Genomic DNA, 19767 nt, shown 5'->3' on the forward strand with positions numbered 1-19767 from the left:
AGGACTCAGACCCCACCGAGCCTCATTGTTGACACAAAACAAGCCCGCCTGAGCTGAACTCAAGTGCTGATCTCAGCTGCCTGAAGTGCTGTAAAAAAAAACAAAAACAAAAATGCTGCATGGACGAAAAGCATCTGTGTCACTTTTTAAAGTTTGAGTTGTGAGTCTCCAGAAAGAGTGGAGAACTTTCCCTCACCTTTCTTTTTCTGTTTCCAACTTCCAGAGATGTTGCACCATTTGGCTCATTTTCATCCAGTTATACTTATAATACTTTGTAAACTACTACCCCTCCATAAACATCTGCAGGACAACACAAACTTGCACAGCACACAGTGGTAACGTGCTGATTGTGTCGATGTGGAAGTTTCACAAAAGCCTTAGTGTTTATTCAACTGTGTATATTTGATAAGCAACGATAAAAATAACTAAGACTTTGTCCAAGATACACACGTATTATCGTACACTTTATCACACAACAGCCACCTGAAGATCGAACTCTGTGATGGACAACTATATTTTTATATCAAAGACAATCTTATCAAATTAATTGAACTGTAATCATGTTCACATACTTACATTAGTTTTGTTCTTCACAATGGAGAGAAATAAATATAAAACCATCAGGAAATATCAAAATTCAATTCTACACTTCAAATAAATATTAAAACCATCGAGGGTTGTTTTTCACCAACTAAATATTTGGCTGTTTTCAATAAACCTCCTCCTGATAGCTGATTCACATGACAGAGAATGAAATGCAGCGACTTATCTGCTAATGATGAGTCATTTCAGCCGCATGTGTCATTGAAATGTATTCACGTCAGACAGACAAGACTTCAGCGCAGTTTTCTTTATTCAAAAAGTATCGAAGCAGTGCAATGAAAAAATCTGCAGAACAAATTCAAGCTACAGCACTTGCATACAGTACAACATCAACACCAGACAAAAACACAAATACAAAGTGAACCTGAGAGTTGCAGTGTACTGAGTATGAAGACTGTAGGAAGAGAAAAACTGGGGTGATCTGCTTAATATACAAAAAACTATTTCTGAAATTGGCAAATAATAATAATAATAAAAAAAACACACACATCTTGGCACTGGTGTAAAGTAAGTCCAGTCAACAGACTCATGAGCCATTTGTAGGCCACACAGGTGTAGTTCATGGAGCAGAAATACACAAAGGCCTGAACGTGCTGCTTCCTTTTCCATCCACTAACATGCAGTTATTTCAGTGAGATGAGTAAGACTTCACGTGGCCGATGGCAGACCACTTACCCCCCCCCTCCCCCCCTCCTGCGCAGTCACGGGACGGCTTAAACTGTACGGGCTAGCAGTGCCGTGCAGGTGGAGGCGGGAAACTTTGTCACACTATGAGAGAGTCCCTGCTCAGTGCGGTGCTCTGTCGAGGGAAACACCGAGAGCCACACGTTAGAGACTTTAGTATTGGTGCACATGCAGGGTTAGTCCAGCCGGATGTCTCGGGTTACAAAGCTAAATCAACAGAAATCATGCAGCTTCAAATGTGTTAATATCGACTGAAATGCTGATTGCACATGTGCTTTTTTGGGATATTTAATAAGCCAAGCAAGCATGGGCAGATTCGATTCAATAGTTTCAATCACTCTCTTTCATTCATTGCAGATTTATATAAAACATGTTACAGCTACTTGTATAAAATCATGAAGAAAAGTTAGAATGATTCAGTGTTAAGACCTTGTATGGAAATTGCACAAGAGACAATCAGATTATGTACATAATACTGTAAAACATGTAACAACACTAAAGTATAAGGCTGTCGCTGTTCTGCTGTATTCTTACCGTCAACAAATCCCATTCTGTCTTCTCAGCAACAACGATTCACTTCAGCTGAACGTTGCAGTCGCACAATCAGTTGTAAACGCTTAAACCTCACAACAAGAGGTGAAATATTTCCGACCAAGTCCAGTTGCCCTCAGTTCAACTTTCTTGGATAACACAACGTCTCATATTTCCATCTTTTCAACAAGCTTACTCCTTTTATCCTTAAAGGGTCACTTTTTTTTTTAAACACCAAAGGAGTTCAAACCAAAAGTTTGTGCTTTTGTTGGAGACTGTCTTAGCCTTGGATTAATACATATTCGGTGGATTAGAGCGGTTTACTTTAACTTGTGGGCTGTGGATCATCAGCCTACCAGTTGGTGAAGAATTTGCAGTAAAACTGAATAAAAATATTACATTTTGTGAGCTATTCCTTTTGACACCCTTTTTTTTTAGCCGTCAATGTTCAAAATATGTTTGAGTGTCTATATTACATTAGATTATATTATTCATGCCGTGAATAAATATGGAGCAAATAAAGTAAAGTCAGCCTTTGAATACGTTATTCTTGGTTTGGGTCAGTTCCTGGGATTTGTTGACGACATGAGAAGTCTAGAATACCAGCAGCCTTATCCTGACAATTTTTACAGGATTTAGAGAATCCTGTCCTGAAGGACCGAGGAGGAAGGAGGACTTTGTTCCTCCTACAAGTAACTCACCAGGTTTCGGTTCCTGTCCCTGTCCTCTCGGCCCCCCTGTAGTGTATGGGACACTCCGTGTGGGCGGGTGTAAGAGAAAGGCCTCGCGGCTGGTTCAGTGGTCCTGTATCGATCAGACCTGTGTGGTTCTGCGGTGCGGTACCGGTCGGTGGTCAGTTCGGCCCTGCGGTGCCGCTCCGCCTCCAGCTCAGAGTAGGGGGGCAAAGGGTCATCCTCCTCTGGACGGTTGCTTGGCGACCGGCTGTAGTAGCTATTGCTACCCTTTCCTCTTGAGCTGCTTTTGGAGGGGGTGTCACTGTCCACGTCCATCCTCTCAGCACCCCTGTCCCTGCCCTGCCCCCTCGCCTTGCTCTCCAGCACGCTGTTGAGGAAGGCGTCGTCGTATCCTCGGCTTTGCGGCGGCCGAGAGGGGCGATCGCTGTCCCACGTGTCCCTTCTCTTTTGCAGTAAAGGTGAGGGGCTGCGGCGCTCCCAGTCGTCATCGTTGTCTCTATAGAAACGCCTGGGGGGGCTGTAATCCCGGTCGTAGAAGTGGTCTGGAGGCTCAGCTCGTCGGCCACGGGAGTCATAAGAGCGGGCAAATTCCTCCAGCTCATCCAGGGAGCCAGTGCGTCCCCTTCTGCTCAACGTCTTCCTCTTCAGGTGCTCCGACCGGGGGTTCCACCTACAGAAGGGAAATGAACACAAAATCTGATTTACAATCAAATGACAAATGTGACAGTTAAAAATGAGACTCAAAAGAACAATGAAAACATTTTTAGTCACGTGAACACAGAGATGCCCCATTTAAGGAAAATGAAGGGGCTCAGTTATTGACGGGTGTCTGAATGAACAGAAGGGGATGATTGTGTAACAGGGAGCTGCTGGGAGTGTGTGATGAGCACACACAAAAATATTTGGGGAGTATCTCATCAGCAGCAGAGATGGTGAGCAGTGTGTTGGCAGTTTCACTGTTGATTTGATACTGTGTGGTATTTGGACCAGAAGAGGAAAACGCCAGTTTGCGTGTATTTGGAGCGTCAGGGATTTGGGACCAGTGATGACATTAGTCCAGATCAGTTTCAGAAATTTGTCTTGTACCCATGATTTAGTTTCAGTGAGATGCCGTAGCAATAGATTTATTGGACATGTAGCACCGTGCATCACTGACATAGAAGCTGATGGGGAAAATTTTGAACATAAATCCATCTAATTGGAAAGTCACATGTTCAAGCGACTGAAATGGGATCCGCTGCCACAAACTGCCACTTTGTGCATCCTGACTGCTGATCTTATGGTCCATTAAACAGCTGAACCTTTTCCAGATGTTCATGTCAAACAGACATAAAGTATTTACCGTCTGTCTAGTTCATCGTCTGAGAGGTGTCCTCTGTCCCGTCTGGGCCTCCGGCTCTGTGCAGGCGGAGCTGCTCTCACCACCGATTGGTCATCGAGATCTGCGATTGGCGGGAGAGCCTTCATCTGGACCGTCTGGTACGTGTGTCTGAAGTCGGTCGTCCCTCCGTCGTGCAGCGAGCTCAGCTCTGAAAGGCTACTGGCTGTGATGACACATACAGCAATCAAATGTTTTATATTTTTTCACTGAAATGCAGCATTTTACGAAATGTTAAAGTGACACATTTCAGAAAAAGATGTGTTTGGGTCAAAGGTCAAGTGTGTAGGCGTCTTGGGTAAAAACTTGGCAGTATTATCTAATCAGGAACTGATTACAGGTGACCACAACTGACTGAGGACAGACATGTTTCATGTGTGTCAAATGGTGATGAAGGTGATTATGAGCAAATGTCAGGATTAAATGGAAACCAGACAAATCATGCCAAAAAAAAAAAAGAAAAACTATTAGACACACACACATATGCAAGAACAGAAACCCACACGACACGTGCGCACACACTGACACACGAACGACAAAAACTGCCCTAATCTGTCCAGGCTTACGTTTGAGAGCAGCCATCTTGGCAGAGGGAAGCTGAGCCAGCTCCTTCTCTATGTAGTACAGGACTTTCATTGAGTCCTTGTCTGGACTGGCTTTCAGTCGATAACCACTGTGCACTGCGGATGCACACACACAAACACACACCCAGACACAGATAGCGACATACAGTAATCATGCAACACATGCATATATACATATATATATATATATACACATATATATGTATACATATATCAACGTATATATATATGTATATATATATATATGTATAGTGTAATACCCAAACTCAAATATGTTTAAACAACAAACAAATGTTTTCTGTTCTGTTAGATGGGAGGCAGACTTGAGGATGAGGGGTGACAGATGAAATGAATTAGTCAAGTTAAATAGGCGAACATCTTTGTACCTTCTGACCTTCTGACACTCACCTCCAGCCAAGTTATTCTCCAAGGAGGGTAAAGAGGAAATTTTAGGGTCCACAAGGCTAGAGGGGGCGAGAGGGACCACAGTAGGGACAGCAGGGATGTAGTAGGGATAAACAGGAACCTGGGCAGCTTGTCCGCTCTTTGCCATCTTCCCTGCCTCATACACTGTACGGGAGACCACCAAAAGAGTGAAGCTCACATACACATCGCAGGGAAAGGCGATTTTGAATGCAAATGAAGTGAAGAGTGGCGTTTTGTTTCTGTCACTCACAGTGTCGGGGGCAGCAGCAGGTGTCGGGGCAGCAGCAGCAGCGGACGTAGCAGCAGCAGGAGTGAGGACAGCACTGACACCAACAGATCCCCAACAACAGCAGGAAAATGACGCTGCCCAGGACGACAGAGCCCACAAACGCCCACTCTAGATAAGACACACACCAAAATATTCACACGTGAAATAAAAAAGAAACTATACAACAAAATCCAAAGCCAAACAGGAGCTTTAAACTCAATTTAAATCGTATCACGGTGTACTGACAAGCTAAACCACTGGAGGTCAGTGAAAAGCCAAAACAGACCTTTAAGGGATAATTCAAAAATGACACAGTGTTGTTCCCTCTGACGAGAGAAACAAGGTGACATCACTATAAATGTCATAGTGTCAAAACACAAGGCTTCAACAAACGTCAGAATAAGATATGAAAAAAAACAACATATATTTAAAATATTTCTGAAAATGTAAACTTGGCTCCCACAAACATATACCAGTTAAATGTGTTTATTAATAACTGACACTGAAGGTTTACTTAGCAGACCCTGAAGATTTTGTTCTCTCCAGGTGTTGAACTTTTTTTTAAGCTGAATATTTGCCAGAGGTGGACAGAGCAGACAATTTCACTACCTGAGTCAAAGTACAGATTCTCCTTGTATTACTCCAATACAAGTAAAAGTAGCTTTGTCAAAATATTACTTAAGTAAAAGTACAAAAGTATTTGCTTAAAAAATTACTTAAGTATATTAAAAAAAATACCTCAGGACATACAGGAAAGGAAAGTAGCTTTATTTTCATTATACAATACACTGATTTGATTCTGCTCAAAAACACCTTCAGTTAAAGAGGCCCTACAAGAACCGGTCTCTGGAGGGATGCTGAAGTCGGATCAGGAGTCACTCATTTGAATCAGGAAAAATCCAGGACCGGATTCGGAGGTCTCTGCTGTTCACATTGATAAATAGACTTCCTGTGTGTTCCATGTCTAGTTCATTATCGTACTTCTCGTCATAGATTCAGGATGACGGCAGAAATGGAGGCCAGAATTAGTGAATCAGAGTCGCAGCTCCACAATGTAGCTAGCTCAGCGTATGCTAGTGTAGCTAGCTATAAAGCTAACTCTGTTTCATCTTAGCTTGGCCCATTGACGCTGGTAACCATGGTAACTAGCAGTCCAGGCTGAACACATGGACCGGCTTTATTCAGCTCTTTACTTCCTTCAACATCACAACACAGTATTTCCATGAGTTTCATCACACTGACTGTAAAGCTTACAGCGGCTACAGCTGCCGTTACAAAAAAACATTACCAATAAAAACAATGAACGAGTAATGTTACACTAGCTCAAAACTAGCAAGTAACGAGGGCATCAATAGAAATGTAGTGAAGTAAAAGGTACAATATTTGTCCATAAAATGTAGTGAAGTGAAAGTAAAAGTATCCCCCAAAAGATACTCAAAAACTGTGCTTAAGTACAGTACTACAGTAAATTTACTTTAAATTTAGGTTACTGTCCACTCCTGATATTTGCCAATACTGAAAGTGGCTTTTTTGTGTATTATGTCCTCACAGCTAGAACCCAGCTTTAAAAAAACAACACCATCATTAATTCCAGTCTTCTTTTAAAACCATGTTATTTCTGTGTCTTCCTGAACAATTATCATAAACCTCAGAGCGCTATAAAAGGAAACATCGGGGGATCTCCAGAGAAGTCCAAGTGACTCTTATCCATCTGCACATCATAAGCATCCCGACTCTAACTACACACTTCCTCTGGGTGTGCCCAACAGCAAAATCCACTCAAAATCCCTCAGTATGTGAAGGCAACGCTCCCTGTGGAATTCAAATCATGACCAGAGCTAACAAGGATAAGACTCTGAGTTTTACTTTACATTCAGGTGGCGCTTTGTCAGTGTGACGGTCACAAACGTTGAATTAAAGTTCAGCGTCAACAGTCTCTGATTGCCCAGTTGTTAGTCAAAGAGAGTTTCGATTGTTCGGTTAGAATTAAACATCAGGCAGCATTAGGGAAGCCGGAAGATGCCAGGCAGTGAGATGAAAGTGCAGGTAAGGTGCCGTACCTGGCATAAACGCCACATCAAACTCAGGTAGGATATCGTCCCGCTCACCTGTCCTGCCTGCAGAGAGAGGGAGAGCACAGGTGAAGGCCCGCAGAGGAAGCAGGAAGCAAGAGTCAAAAGGCAGCAGAGGGGACGACTGACGGTGATGCCGCGATGAAAGGGCAAACTTTTTACATCATCAGCAAACACAACGCATCCATGTTTAATTCATGAATATTAAATGTCTACTATCCATCACTATCCATCATATGTATGGTCTTTCCTTTAAAATAAAATGAACCGTCTCACCAAACAGTTGTTTGCTGTCCAGTCCATCTTGTGCAGACATTCATGGATGAATACGTAAAAACTTTGGAGCTCCAAAGTCCAGAGCCATAATGGTGATTTTTTTTTTTTTTTTCTGAACAACCAGCAGATGGGACATCTCAAAATTTGCTTCTCATTTTCATGTCTCCCTCAGGACTTCTGTCACGTATCAATTTCTGTCTTTGGCATAATTCTTATCTGTTTGAAACTTCATTGAAATCCTCAGCAGCCTCGTTTGAGTTTAGCACAAATTTGTAATTGTTAGCATCCTGACAAGCCACATTAAAATGCCGCACAAATAACTCTATAGCGACCAGCGTGTGAGGATGAATGAAAACTGGGGCACATAGAGATTCTAGGGCAACAATTTGCCATGGACGCTCCACAAAAAAAGCTCACAAAAGTTGCATAGTTGTGAGACAATGCCTCTTTTGTGCATCAAATCAAAGATAAAGAGGTCGACATGCAGGAAACAAAAAATTAAGATAGCTGGAAGGGAAAAAACAAACAATTTCTTGAGACTGACACATCCGCTGCAGGTGCTCATGTGTCTGCTGTGTGTTTATCACAAGGTGGCAAAAGACTGTAATTAAGTTAAACACTGGTTACTATCTGACCTGTGTGACTCTACAGCGAGAGAGAAACTCACCGGCCCCAGAATGTGCTGAGTGTGCTGTTTCTGTGGCGTGGTGAGAAAATCAGCCCTTCCCTGATAAAATAAGCATTCTTGCTACGCTGGCCTGGCACACTCAGCTACATACCATCAGACACACGAAGTAACCTGAGAGGAAGGAGGGAGACGGGGAAAGGCCCAGGGAGATCATGCAAGGCTGGAGAATGAGTAATGGAGCAGTGCGGGTGAAAGCTTTGCAAAAAACACAAACAAAACCAAAAAAAAAAAAAAAAAGCAATAGAATTGAGGGGGTGAAAAATAAATCCAAGAAATAAAATTATATAAGAGATCAGTGAGAAGTTGAAAGAAGAAACAGCACAAGTTGGTTCTTGAATGCTGTTTTGTAACGCAGGTTGACCAGTAATGTGCAGTGGAATTACAGTATGAATTAGATTAAAAAAAAAAAAAAAAAAAAATATATATATATATATAACATTTTTATTACTGGAATTATTCCATTACTTTCTGATGTAAGCAGGCTGACTTTCTCCCTGTTTCCAGTCTGTGCTGAACTGATCAAAGCTAACCGGACGCTTGACAGATCTGAAGTGAAAACTTCAGGATATGCTGATTTGAAGTTGCTGTACGCACTTTCTAACGCCAATGTAAATGAAATCAAATCTGGCACCAAAAACACGGAACGGTCTTGTTATTCTCACAAGTTTAACCCTCCCCCCGTCCTCTTCGCTCCTGTGAGCTTGTTATAATCAGATTAGCGGAGCAGAGCTGTATGAATGACACTTTGATACTGGAACAGGACAAAACACATTTTGGATAACATTTAAGTCACATTGTTGTCAGACTTCAGGCTCTCTCTCTCTCTCTCTCTCTCTCTCTCTCTCTCTCTCTCTCTCTCCATGTCGTCACCAACGGCAACCATCAACCCTCCCGACTCCCCTGAACATGGTAACTATGGTAACGGCTTAAGGAGTGGCTTTGGCAACAATGGTCTCCACATTTTCTCCCTCACTGAGCGGACTTGCTCCTTCAGGTTTCACTAAGAGGAGATGGGGAATCTCTGACCTTCAGCACCTGAATCATCATCAGCTGTTCATCGATACAAACTCACCATATAACCAATATAACCAATATAACACACCCAAACATGCGATGTTACGCAGCTGAATATGTGCTCTCCCAGACAACAACAGTGTCCAACTGTTCTGGGATGTACCTAAAGCACACTGCGGCCAAGTCCTTTAAAGTGGCGAAACAATGGAGTCAGTCATGGAGGATCAAGACCATGTGAAGAGGAAAGCACCATTCGGCCGTCTCCATGGGAGCTGTTGTACGGACACTTTGGAATGCAGTCGTCACAAAGCTGACCGACCGACAGCAGGACACTGCGCCGAGCTGAGTGTGCAAACAAACAAAACGTCTAAACAAGGAAAAGTGCAGCCTTACCCAGCACGAGTAGCTCCAGTTGGCCTTCGTTGGGCCCCTCCAGGTCATCAGCAATGATGACTTTACAGAAGTAAACTCCGCTGTCGCCCCACTGAAGCTCGCCAATCCTCAGGTCAGCTTCTGCACACAGACGAGACACAAGGTCACACACACTGTGAGTGTTTAATCACTCTATTTGTTCATTCAGAAATCCTGGGCAGAGAGTTGCTCTTGGAGTAGATTGAAACACTATTTTTTTTCTGTCCTATGTGGCTCCTGTATGGTGCTCGGTGGAGAGTTTCTGGTGATGTGACCTTGATGTGGCCTTTTGGAAGTCTCTTTCCGCTTTAAGAACAGTCAAGAAGACGAAACCGGGAAATGCGCACCATTTTTCTGGAATAAAAGCGGCCTCAGAATCAAACCCAATCACCCATCTGCTGTGAAGCAGCTCCACAGTCAGTGACTTCAGCACTAGTAATAACCCGTAGAAACTAAATCCAGAATATTTCCATGTAAACAACCAGAAAAAAAGTATGAAAGAACTAAGTGATGACAAACGATTAATTTATTTTGTCACGTGTGTATTTTTTTAAGTGTATTGTTGAACGTGGTTTGTTCCAATAATGCATTTGGTTAGAAGACGGGTGTTTGGTGTTGATAAGGCTCGAGGTTTAAAAGGAGTCAGTGCATAAATGCATGGGAGTGAAAGCAGGAGGTGGTGACCACATGAGTGTGTGATGCCTGCTCTATTGTAGGACAAAAACAAAAGAAGTTTATTTAGAGAACAGGAAATACAAAGCGCCCTCAGCTCTGATTCCTGCTCAGGGATGAATTTCAGGGCGCAGCGGTCAAACAGCTGCACGAACTGTTTCTCATTAAGGTTCTGTTTTTCTGAGAGAAGATGAGAAGGAGCACATTACTGTTCATGATGGTGATGTCTCTGCCTTTGTAGTGCTCAGCCAGCGTCATGGAGGCTCCCTGCGCCGAGGCCACGACCCGCACCGTGCGGCTGCTGTCAGAGCACTCCAGGTGGGACTTGGCTCCCAGCTCGGACGCCTTGATGCCCAGAGCCTCCGGCAGGTTGAAGGACTCCCGCGTGCGGTCTCGGCAGTAGGACTTGTACCACCACTGCACCACGGGGGTCTGCGTGGAGGTTGTTCGGTACTGGCACGGGAGCACCACGGACTGGAACAGCATGGCAAAGTGCTGCTTCTTTGGCCCCACTGTGACGTGGATGCCATCACACACGCACACTGACACAGACGAAGCAAACAGGGAAAGAAAACAGTGATAAGTGAAACAGAAAAAAACATTATTTCTCAAGTCTAACTCTTCAAATTTCACTATTCCGTAAAACAAATCCAGTAGGAATAAATCCTGCGCTTGTAAAGCTGACAAGGTTCCAGCTTTCAGGACTTCAAGTGTTTAATGCAATGATAACGCACTGTGCAGTCACGTCACCAGTTTTTGGTTGCCATACTCCGTCCTGCCTGGCAATTATGAGTGATCCCTTTCTGATGTGATGGCTTTTACGTCATCTGTGCCATAATGACTTGAGCTGAAGCCAATATGAGGTTCTATGAGGTGTTTTCCTGCTGCGGTGTCACGGAGGATGGTAACACTTCGACCTGCATTCACGCAGTCAGGATGGTAAGCACCAGGTAGGTTTCTTTTCTCAGCCAGCAGGCGCAACAGCAGTTTCACGGCAAATGTGCAAAGATCGACTTGAAAAATGTGGTTTCAGTTTGTGGTGCTGTTGTGTTCCTATTCCAAGTCTGGCCCTCAGGCCACACGATACTGGTTAATGCCACAGGTATGAGCATTTTCCTGTTCAGCTCTCACTGGGAGGACCATCTACAATCTGAAGATGTCACATTAGATCAAATATGGATCATTAGCAGGCAACAGACTCTGCTGCTAAGTTGCATTCATGGCCACAGTTGTCACTGAGAATTTAATTTATTTTCACCCAAAGCCAAAACTGTTGCCTTCAAGACTGACGCTATTATGAAAGACTTGTGATGATGGTGAGCCTTTTGATGAGGGGATTTTGATACAGGAAGCAGCTGTCTCCCAGGTATTCTCACATCTGGTGCGCATTCAAAAGAGTTTGGACAGCCTTGATCTGCCCCTGCTGGCAAAATATTACAGGACCGAAGTATCAGACTGCATTAGCTTCAGGTGAGTCAACTGAGCAGACAAACAACAGCTTCGAGAGCAGAAAAGGGAAATGAAGATGTTGACAGCTGTGTCTTGTTTGTTTGCAGAGATCATCCATAATGAGGGGCGATGCAGTCATTTGTGTCATATCAGCAGAGGAGAAAAGACAGCAGCAGAGATTAGGTGCGTGGGGGCTCCTCCGGGGTCAGGAAGGTCAAATTCCAGAGTGTGTTGGGGGCTGGGAGGCCTGTGGAGAGGCAGGGGGTCGTCATCACAGAAGGAAGGGATGGAGCTCAGACACTTCTCCTCATATTAGCTCTAGGTGGGGCAGGAACTCGCTCTAAACATTTCCCAGAAGACAGGAAATCAAAGCAAAACCAAGTCCTCCAGCCCACCTCTCCTCTGGACCAGTAAGAGCAGCATACAGTGTGCCTTTAACCTGTTTATCTAAAATGGGTCTCTTCTTTGCTTCCTTCGAGTCCGTCTTTTTATTTCCAACAGCTAACTTTCATTTCCAGTGTCAGACTGTTTTAAAATACATTAATACATCAAGACAGAAAAAAATGCCACCTCTTTTGATAAGTGAGTCCCAATAAAAATGTCTCAACATCAAAACATCAACATTATTATTGATGGTAAGAACAGTCGATGTTTCACTGGATTCATGGATTAACTGCTCAGTCTATGAAATATTGTCAGTTCAGCTGCTGATTACATTTCTCCGTATTGACTGATGAATTGGCTGCATCAGCCTGACACACTGGGCCCAGTGACATGAGCCTCATTAGCTTTTAATTTATCTCAAACACTTAGAAAGCACAAACAAGACAAAAAGGCTTCAGACGCTGACTAAGGCAATTTCTAAACGATTTGACAGGATAAGAGAAGAAGGAGTAACCAAGCTCTAAATTCCTGCCAACAAATGTCCGTCCCTTTGTTTCTTTTTTTATGGACCAGTCCATTGTTTGCCCCCTTCCTCCTGTCCCACTTGAGGATCTGGGCACTCTCAGCCAATGGGAATGTCTGGCCTCATCCAGCTGGTCGGGAACTGACCAATTATCAGCAAGAGATTTAAACCAAACCGTTACAGCATGAATGCCTCAGTCTGAGGTGAGAGGAGGAGAAGCAAACACAGATACTGCTGGATGCATCACCTCTCAGTCACTGTTAACTATTGTTTGCGTGACTCACTGTAGGTTAATGAACAAGAAGTTGCAGGGAGAGCACGCACTCTGCTCCTCCACCTGTGCGCGGACTAAAGGTCTCATTTGGAGATTAGTTTACTTTTTAGACCAGTGTGTGGACACGAATGTATTCCAGGTCAACGCTCCGCAGCTGCATGTTTCCTGAACGCGATCAGAAGTTTCCTCTCCAAAGCTTTCACATTTCCTGCCTTTGGTGCATTGTGCATTCCTGCAGATTGACTCATTAGCTCAACAAGAACACAGATAAGAGTGAATAACGTCTTAGTGAAACCTGGAGTTACTGTCAGGGTGCGTGGCTGTTAATGTATATTTTCAGAAACTAGTGTCAGCTTAGTGACACCTTCTCAGGTCTGCAACTCACAATTATAATCTCATCCTCACTTAACCTGCAATTTTAAGTCTACAAACACAGATGATGTATTCAAAAGCCTGAACTGAAATGAGCCAAAATGAAATCTTCACAGAAGCAGAGAGCAGGAAATAACTAAAACGATCCATACCTTGTCAAAATAAATGACTTTCCTGTTGATTGACAGAAAATTCCTGCTCTAAACGAGCCGATCTATAAAAGTAAAGCCCCAAAATTGACCACTGTATTCTCAAATACACACTTTTATTGAGTAAAGCAGAGCGGTTTCCTGTGCAGACAGGCCTGCAACAGGAAAGCTCCAAAGGAAATATTATTATATCTGAGGAGAGGAACACAGACCTTCCACTATAAAGCACAGGCATCCCAATAATGGCCAACACACACTACACACCTCAGAGGGATTACCAGCATTGATCCACAAAGCAGAAATGATGACACAAATGTGTAATTACATGTTAAGAAAAAAGGAGGCAAAACATCAACTCATTCCTCATTTTTACAAACTCAACTCTTCTTCTCCTTCTTGGGGGGCTTTTATGTCACTCTGTGGTGTGAAGGGCTCGTTTGGATCAGCAGTAACTTCGCTGCGGATCGACCTGTTGCGCTGCTGTCGCAGAGAATATTTTAGAGAAGCGAATGAAACACTTACTCGACGCTCCGAGGAAAACAGCCAGCCGGTAAAAGTCCATCATAGGCGCCGTTTTCTCCGTTTTAAAAAGGTAAAGTGCAGCTTGTCCGCATGTTGCTCATCTGGCCGTCCGCTGACTGCGGCTGCTGCAGACGGACTGACTAACGGGACCGTTCCACTTCAGGCAACACACAACACAGCCCACAGACTCACAACTTCCTGTGTCCGGACAACACACACTACACCACACAGGATTTTTTTTTTAGCTTATCTAAATGTATTTATGGATATTTATAAGCATTATTTACATGATAATAAGTTTAATGTATTATTTATTTATGATTATTTTTCATCATCTATTAGGACAATGTTGTGAGTTTTGGGGAAATTCTATTGCAGATGAATGATGAATGAATTCTTTAAAACACACTTTCTTTATTGAAATTTTATTTGACTTTTTTTTTATGAAAAATGCTAATCTTACATTCAAATGGAATCAACTGTAACACAAAAAAATGTAATAAAAAATGCACAAATGCACAAGTCAAGTAAAATTGATTTCAGTATAAACTGTCCCCTAAATCGAAAACATCAAAGCTTTACTGCACACTAAGACACAGAGGCACATCCTTATTTTTTTATTATAATCTAAGAACTTAACAGGCACTTAAAACTAAAGATGAAGATAAAAAAAATAATTAAGATATTGTACACAGTTAAGATGGCAAAATTATAAGAATGCTCAGAAAACAACATAGATGATGTCTGACTGCAGTAAAAACAACACAGCTGATCAGGAATTACATTTTGTTCTTTACCTATATGAGATTTATTTCAATTACAAACACGAAGCTGCTGTCAACACTTGAAGCAACAAAGCGGCTCCGATGCAGAAACAGGTCAACCCAGTTTGACTGATGCTGCCAGACTGTGATGTGCAGACATAAAGTACCTCCAATGATGCATTACACAATCAATTCATTTTTGTTTTTTAGGTATGCCAGGTTCATTTTGGTTTATGAAAACACCAACCATATTTCCTGTTATAATGAGAAATACCTTTTTCCCCAAACATCTATGTGAGGCCTCAGTTAAAGATGCTGTGGATTCCCTTCATAGGGAAGCCTTTAATGTGGAAAAGCATCAGGAAGTGTTGATGGAGGGAAGTAAACCGGAGTAGGAAGAAGATAAACCTGGCCTGTTATTTGAATATTGGCTTTAGCATTAGAATTTATGGCATTTTGCGTCACGTGTATGATGCGATGAGGCTCTTCCCGATCCGTTAACACACTGAAATATTTCTGAATCACAAAAAGGAGCAAAAGACCTTTTAAAGAGCTGTCAACGCAAAATTATCAATGTTAGTAACGGTTGTGTTCGTCATCAAGGCGATCACGACTTCCACCATAGCGACCACGTTGGTCGTCAAGATGTTCACGACTTCCACCATAACGACCACGTTGGTCGTCAAGATGTTCACGACTACCACCATAGCGACCGCGTTGGTCCTCAAGATGTTCACGACTTCCACCATAACGACCACGTTGGTCGTCAAGATGTTCACGACTTCCAACATAACGACCGCGTTGGTCGTCAAGATGTTCACGACTTCCACCATAGCGACCGCGTTGGCCATCAAGATGTTCACGGCTTCCTCCATAGCGACCGCGTTGGTCGTCAAGATGCTCACGACTTCCACCATTGCGACCGCGTTGGTCATCAAGGTGTTCACGACTTCCACCATGGCGATAACGCTGATCGTCAAGGTGATCACGGACCTTGTGATCATACTTGATGTCTTGGTCACGGTGAGAGTCAATGTCACTGCCCTTACCATAATTCCTGTCCTTACTGCTGTTGTAACTTTGCTGATCGTCCTCCATCTTGTGTCCAGGCGGTCCTTCTTTTTGGTAGTTCTCAGGAATAGCAGCTTTATCTTCATGCTGATAGTGCTGCACTGTCTCGTTGTCCAACTTGTCATCTAAGTAGTTCTCTCCGGTTTCTGGAGCATCTTTGTCGTAAAACTGCACATCATTGGGAGCCCTAAGAGACAAACAGGGATACTTTTAATCAAAACGCCAACAAAACCAATTATTGGTGGTGATTTACACAGCTCAGCCATCACATCACGGCCACCTCCTTAGATCCCTCTATTGCTGCCATAAGAGGCCTGAATAATCGAGGCCTGGACTCCTCCAGACCTCTGAAGTGAGCTGTGTTATCTGGACGAAGGCGTTCGTAGCAGATACTGTCCTTGAAAAGTTGCAAGGTGGGGCCTCTATGGATCGGACTTGTTTGTCCAGCAGGTCCCAAAAAAGCTGGTTTGGACTTAGATCTGGGGAATTTGGAGGCCAATAACAACCTTGAACTCGTTGTTGTTCCTCAAAACATTCATGAAGTATTGTTGCACTTTGGTGGAGAGTCCTATTCTGCCATTAGGGATCACCCTTTCCACGAAGGGTTGTACTTAGTCTGTAAGGATAGGTTTTGGTAGGTGGTAGAGAAAGAAAGGATTCATCAGACCAGGCCACCTTCTTCCATTGTACTGTCGTCCGGTTCTGATGCTCTCATGCTCATTGTAGGCACTTTTGGAGGTAAACAGGAGGCAGCAAAGGTACCCTGATACTGTTCTGTCTGAACCAGCTCTTCTGTTGGATCAGACCACATTGGCCAGCCTTTGCTTCCCCTTGACCCTTTCTTTCGCCACTGGACCAGGGTTCAGCAAGTTTTTGGTAGGTACTGGAAATCAGAGACACCCCATAAGAGTTGATGGTCTGACCCAGTCTCATACCCGTCACAGTTTGTCCCAAAGTGGCCCACCTCCTCCTTACCCTTACACTCCTAAAACATCCCACCCACGGTCGGGTGCCACTGTAACACTGTTTCCTAATGTTATCCACAGCAACTGTCACTGGTCACACTGTCATGGCTGATCGGTGTACAGGAAATACAGTACATACCCCTCAGCATACTTGTCCTTTTTGCCCTTTTTCCGGCAGCAACAGAAGATGATAATTCCCAGAACCAGAAGACCTGCGATGACTCCAATAGCTATACCTGCAATGGACCCCGTATTTATACTACCTGGGGAGAAGGGAATAAAGACATGGGGTTTCCTCACAATACTTATTCCAAGGTAGTATAGATGGTAGCGTGTATCCATTCATATTATATCAGTTCGTCAGAGCCTCCTTGCTGGAATAGGCAACACACAAAAGGACAGAAGGTAATAAGACTTACCAGGCATCACAGCTAAGGTCATGTTGCAGCTGGCAGAACCGACTCGATTTGTTGATGTGCAAATGTAGAACCCCGACATCTCTTTTGAAATATTGTAAAGGGATACAACGCCATCATCTGCAACATAATGACAATAGTTAGACTAAACCATGCTTTCATGATGATTTGCACTGTTTGCAGCGGTAGCGAAGACCGATATGCACTTTGAATAATGTGTGTTATAATCCGTACTTATAGCTGTCTTAGGTGGAAATTCTCTGTGAACGTTTTCAACACTGTAGGTCATCCAATTGTAGGTGGGTTTTGGGGATCCTTCCTCAGACATACAGATGAGACTGATGTTGTGCCAGTACTCTGCTGTTCCCTCAATTCTGCAGCTCGGCACAGAGGGAGCCACTGAAGGAAAGCAAACAGTGTAATATAAGAAATCATTTCCTTGCAAGAAAAGTGAACAATTTTGAGACACAAAGTATGAATATGACACGTAATTCTCACCCAGGACCAAAAGGGAAGTGGTGGCAGCTGTAGTTCCATCAATGTCATTCGGGATAATGACGCTGCACTGGTAGCGGCGGTTGTCCTGCATGGTCACCTTTGTCAAGCGCAGTGTGCTCATCTTACTGTTAAGGTTAACCTCTAAAGTTGTTCGGCCTTCATAGTCAGGTGCAATGTCAACTGGATTGTTCATAATGTATGTAGCCACACTTTCCTAAAGAAATTAAAAACAAACTGCATATTTTACGACGATACCTGCTCAGCAGAGTGCAATAAAATAATTTCATGACAATGCCAGCTCAACATTCAGCAGTCAAAATAATCATTGTCATGCCAAAGGTTGATTAAATAAAACATGAGCAGAGACAATACCATTTATTGGACAGAAAGTATTAGTCGCTGCTGTGAATCATTGCCTATTTCAGGAAGTGTCTTTTGTCCACTTCAGGAAGTGACAATGTCACAGCCTTGATGAGAAAATATGACACGTTAAAAATCTACACGTCGGATCAGTGTAGGTTAATGCTAATGTTAATTCATAAAGTTAGGGGACTTAATCATAAGTCGACACTGCCTCTTGGACCCAATCCACTATTGACAGAAACAACGATAATATAGTTTTCATTCTGTCGGTCAACACTGTGCTGAGTCATTTTGTAGGTTGATAAATTGTTAAGGTATGAATCAAGTGATAATGTTTTGTTGCATTGCTTCTCTCAAGCAAAGCTCAGAGGCAGGTCTTCCATTTGACCCTCCCAGTTTTCACCTGTGGCTCTTTTACAGGTTTATTACGTCACACCACTGGTTAAGATAAGAAAAATGATCTAAAATCAGTGGAGCTCTTCTTTGGCGAGTTTACTACAATAACACAAAAATAGGAAAAAGTTACAATCCTACTTTTGCAGGCAGTCACTTTAATGTCTCACCATTGCAGCATCAGGATTGTCAGGGAAAGCCTCCCATGTGAGGATCAGCGTCTTGAAGTCTGTCAGGGCTGGGATGAAGGAACAGCTCATGGTGATTTCGCCTCCTCTAGCCACCTCATAAAGTTGCTTTGGAATAGAAACGTCCAAGCTCCTGCAGCAGGTCAGCACTGAGACAAAAAACACAACAACATATAGTCCGTCTCATCCCTAACCTCTTTATTAGCTATTTTCAAAACTAAGAGGCAGTTGATCTCTTTGCGTAACGTCTAAATGGGGTAAAAAGTGAGGTACATTATTAAATCCGACGCACTCCAACTGCAAATATTTCTGGTTTTAAATACCACGTACATAAATATAAATGAATACACGCACATGTTCTAGATGGTTTTTCTCCACAGACAAAACCCAGTCTTGCTTCCGGTTGAGTTGCGAACCGTTGGATTAATGATTAACACCAGTAATGACTACTTTAAGGTGTGGTGCTTTCTCAATGTAGAAGTGAAAGAACAAAAATATCAAACCTACCTGTGAGTATCAGAAATATCTTTCCCCATCCAAGATGCCTCTGCGCTGTCATGGCTGAAAGAGGATAAAAACATGCAGCCATTCAAAGAAATCTGAAATTGATGCTCTTAGTTCAAGAGAGAGAGTTGCCGCCTAACCGCCACGGTGAAGTCCCAGGGACAGAGAGGTTGACTCCTCCAGGTAATAAGTCAACAGCTACAGGTCACATGTCACCAGAGGGCCAATCATTAAACTGCCATTGTCTAGATTAAACCTGCTTCTTAGAGGTGAATGTGATAAAGAAAGTTCAATTTAATATATACAGACAGACAAACACAGGCAGTTAATTGATCCTTGTAAGATAGATTTATTCATTCATAAGCAGAATATGAATAATTAATACACCTTTTAGAACACACAAGATATACCGTGGCCTTAAGCAGACATAAGTGTTTATCAATATTTCAGTATATCTTCACATAAGTATATCTTCACTTATGGGCACAAAGAGATAATAAATGACTATACAGTAAAATACTGTTCCAGCACACTACTGAGCACTTTATGGCTGCTTACAACATTAGAAGTTGGTCATTTTGCTAAACCTTTTCCAAACTTTCATTCATTCCTTTTTGTTTTGGTCTCTGA

The 19767-nt window shown here is 43.0% G+C and overlaps 2 protein-coding genes across 5 annotated transcripts; both read right to left on the minus strand.

Moving 5' to 3' along the window:
- Positions 1–841: 841 nt before the first annotated feature.
- Positions 842–14111, minus strand: ildr2 (immunoglobulin-like domain containing receptor 2). Of its 4 annotated transcripts, XM_029530493.1 has the most exons (10): positions 13976–14111; positions 10512–10844; positions 9613–9732; positions 7230–7286; positions 5152–5298; positions 4884–5045; positions 4458–4571; positions 3856–4057; positions 2520–3183; positions 842–1402 (listed from the first exon to the last, which is right to left on the minus strand). In XM_029530493.1, exons 1-10 carry the CDS (start codon positions 14016–14018, stop codon positions 1367–1369), a joined length of 1878 nt encoding a protein of 625 aa, XP_029386353.1. In that variant the 5' UTR covers positions 14019–14111; the 3' UTR covers positions 842–1366. The 4 variants fall into 4 exon arrangements, with proteins under 4 accessions (XP_029386353.1, XP_029386354.1, XP_029386355.1 ...); XM_029530494.1 differs by lacking the exon at positions 7230–7286; XM_029530495.1 differs by lacking the exon at positions 4458–4571.
- Positions 14112–15315: 1204 nt separating this feature from the next.
- Positions 15316–19192, minus strand: LOC115062135 (cell surface A33 antigen-like). Its single transcript, XM_029530754.1, has 7 exons — positions 19141–19192; positions 18616–18782; positions 17690–17903; positions 17426–17590; positions 17195–17311; positions 16915–17038; positions 15316–15997 (listed from the first exon to the last, which is right to left on the minus strand). The coding sequence occupies exons 1-7, from the start codon at positions 19190–19192 to the stop codon at positions 15316–15318; spliced, it is 1521 nt and encodes a 506-aa protein (XP_029386614.1).
- Positions 19193–19767: the final 575 nt, after the last annotated feature.

Source organism: Echeneis naucrates, chromosome 21 (genome assembly GCF_900963305.1).
Source record: "Echeneis naucrates chromosome 21, fEcheNa1.1, whole genome shotgun sequence".
NCBI lineage: Eukaryota > Metazoa > Chordata > Actinopteri > Carangiformes > Echeneidae > Echeneis > Echeneis naucrates.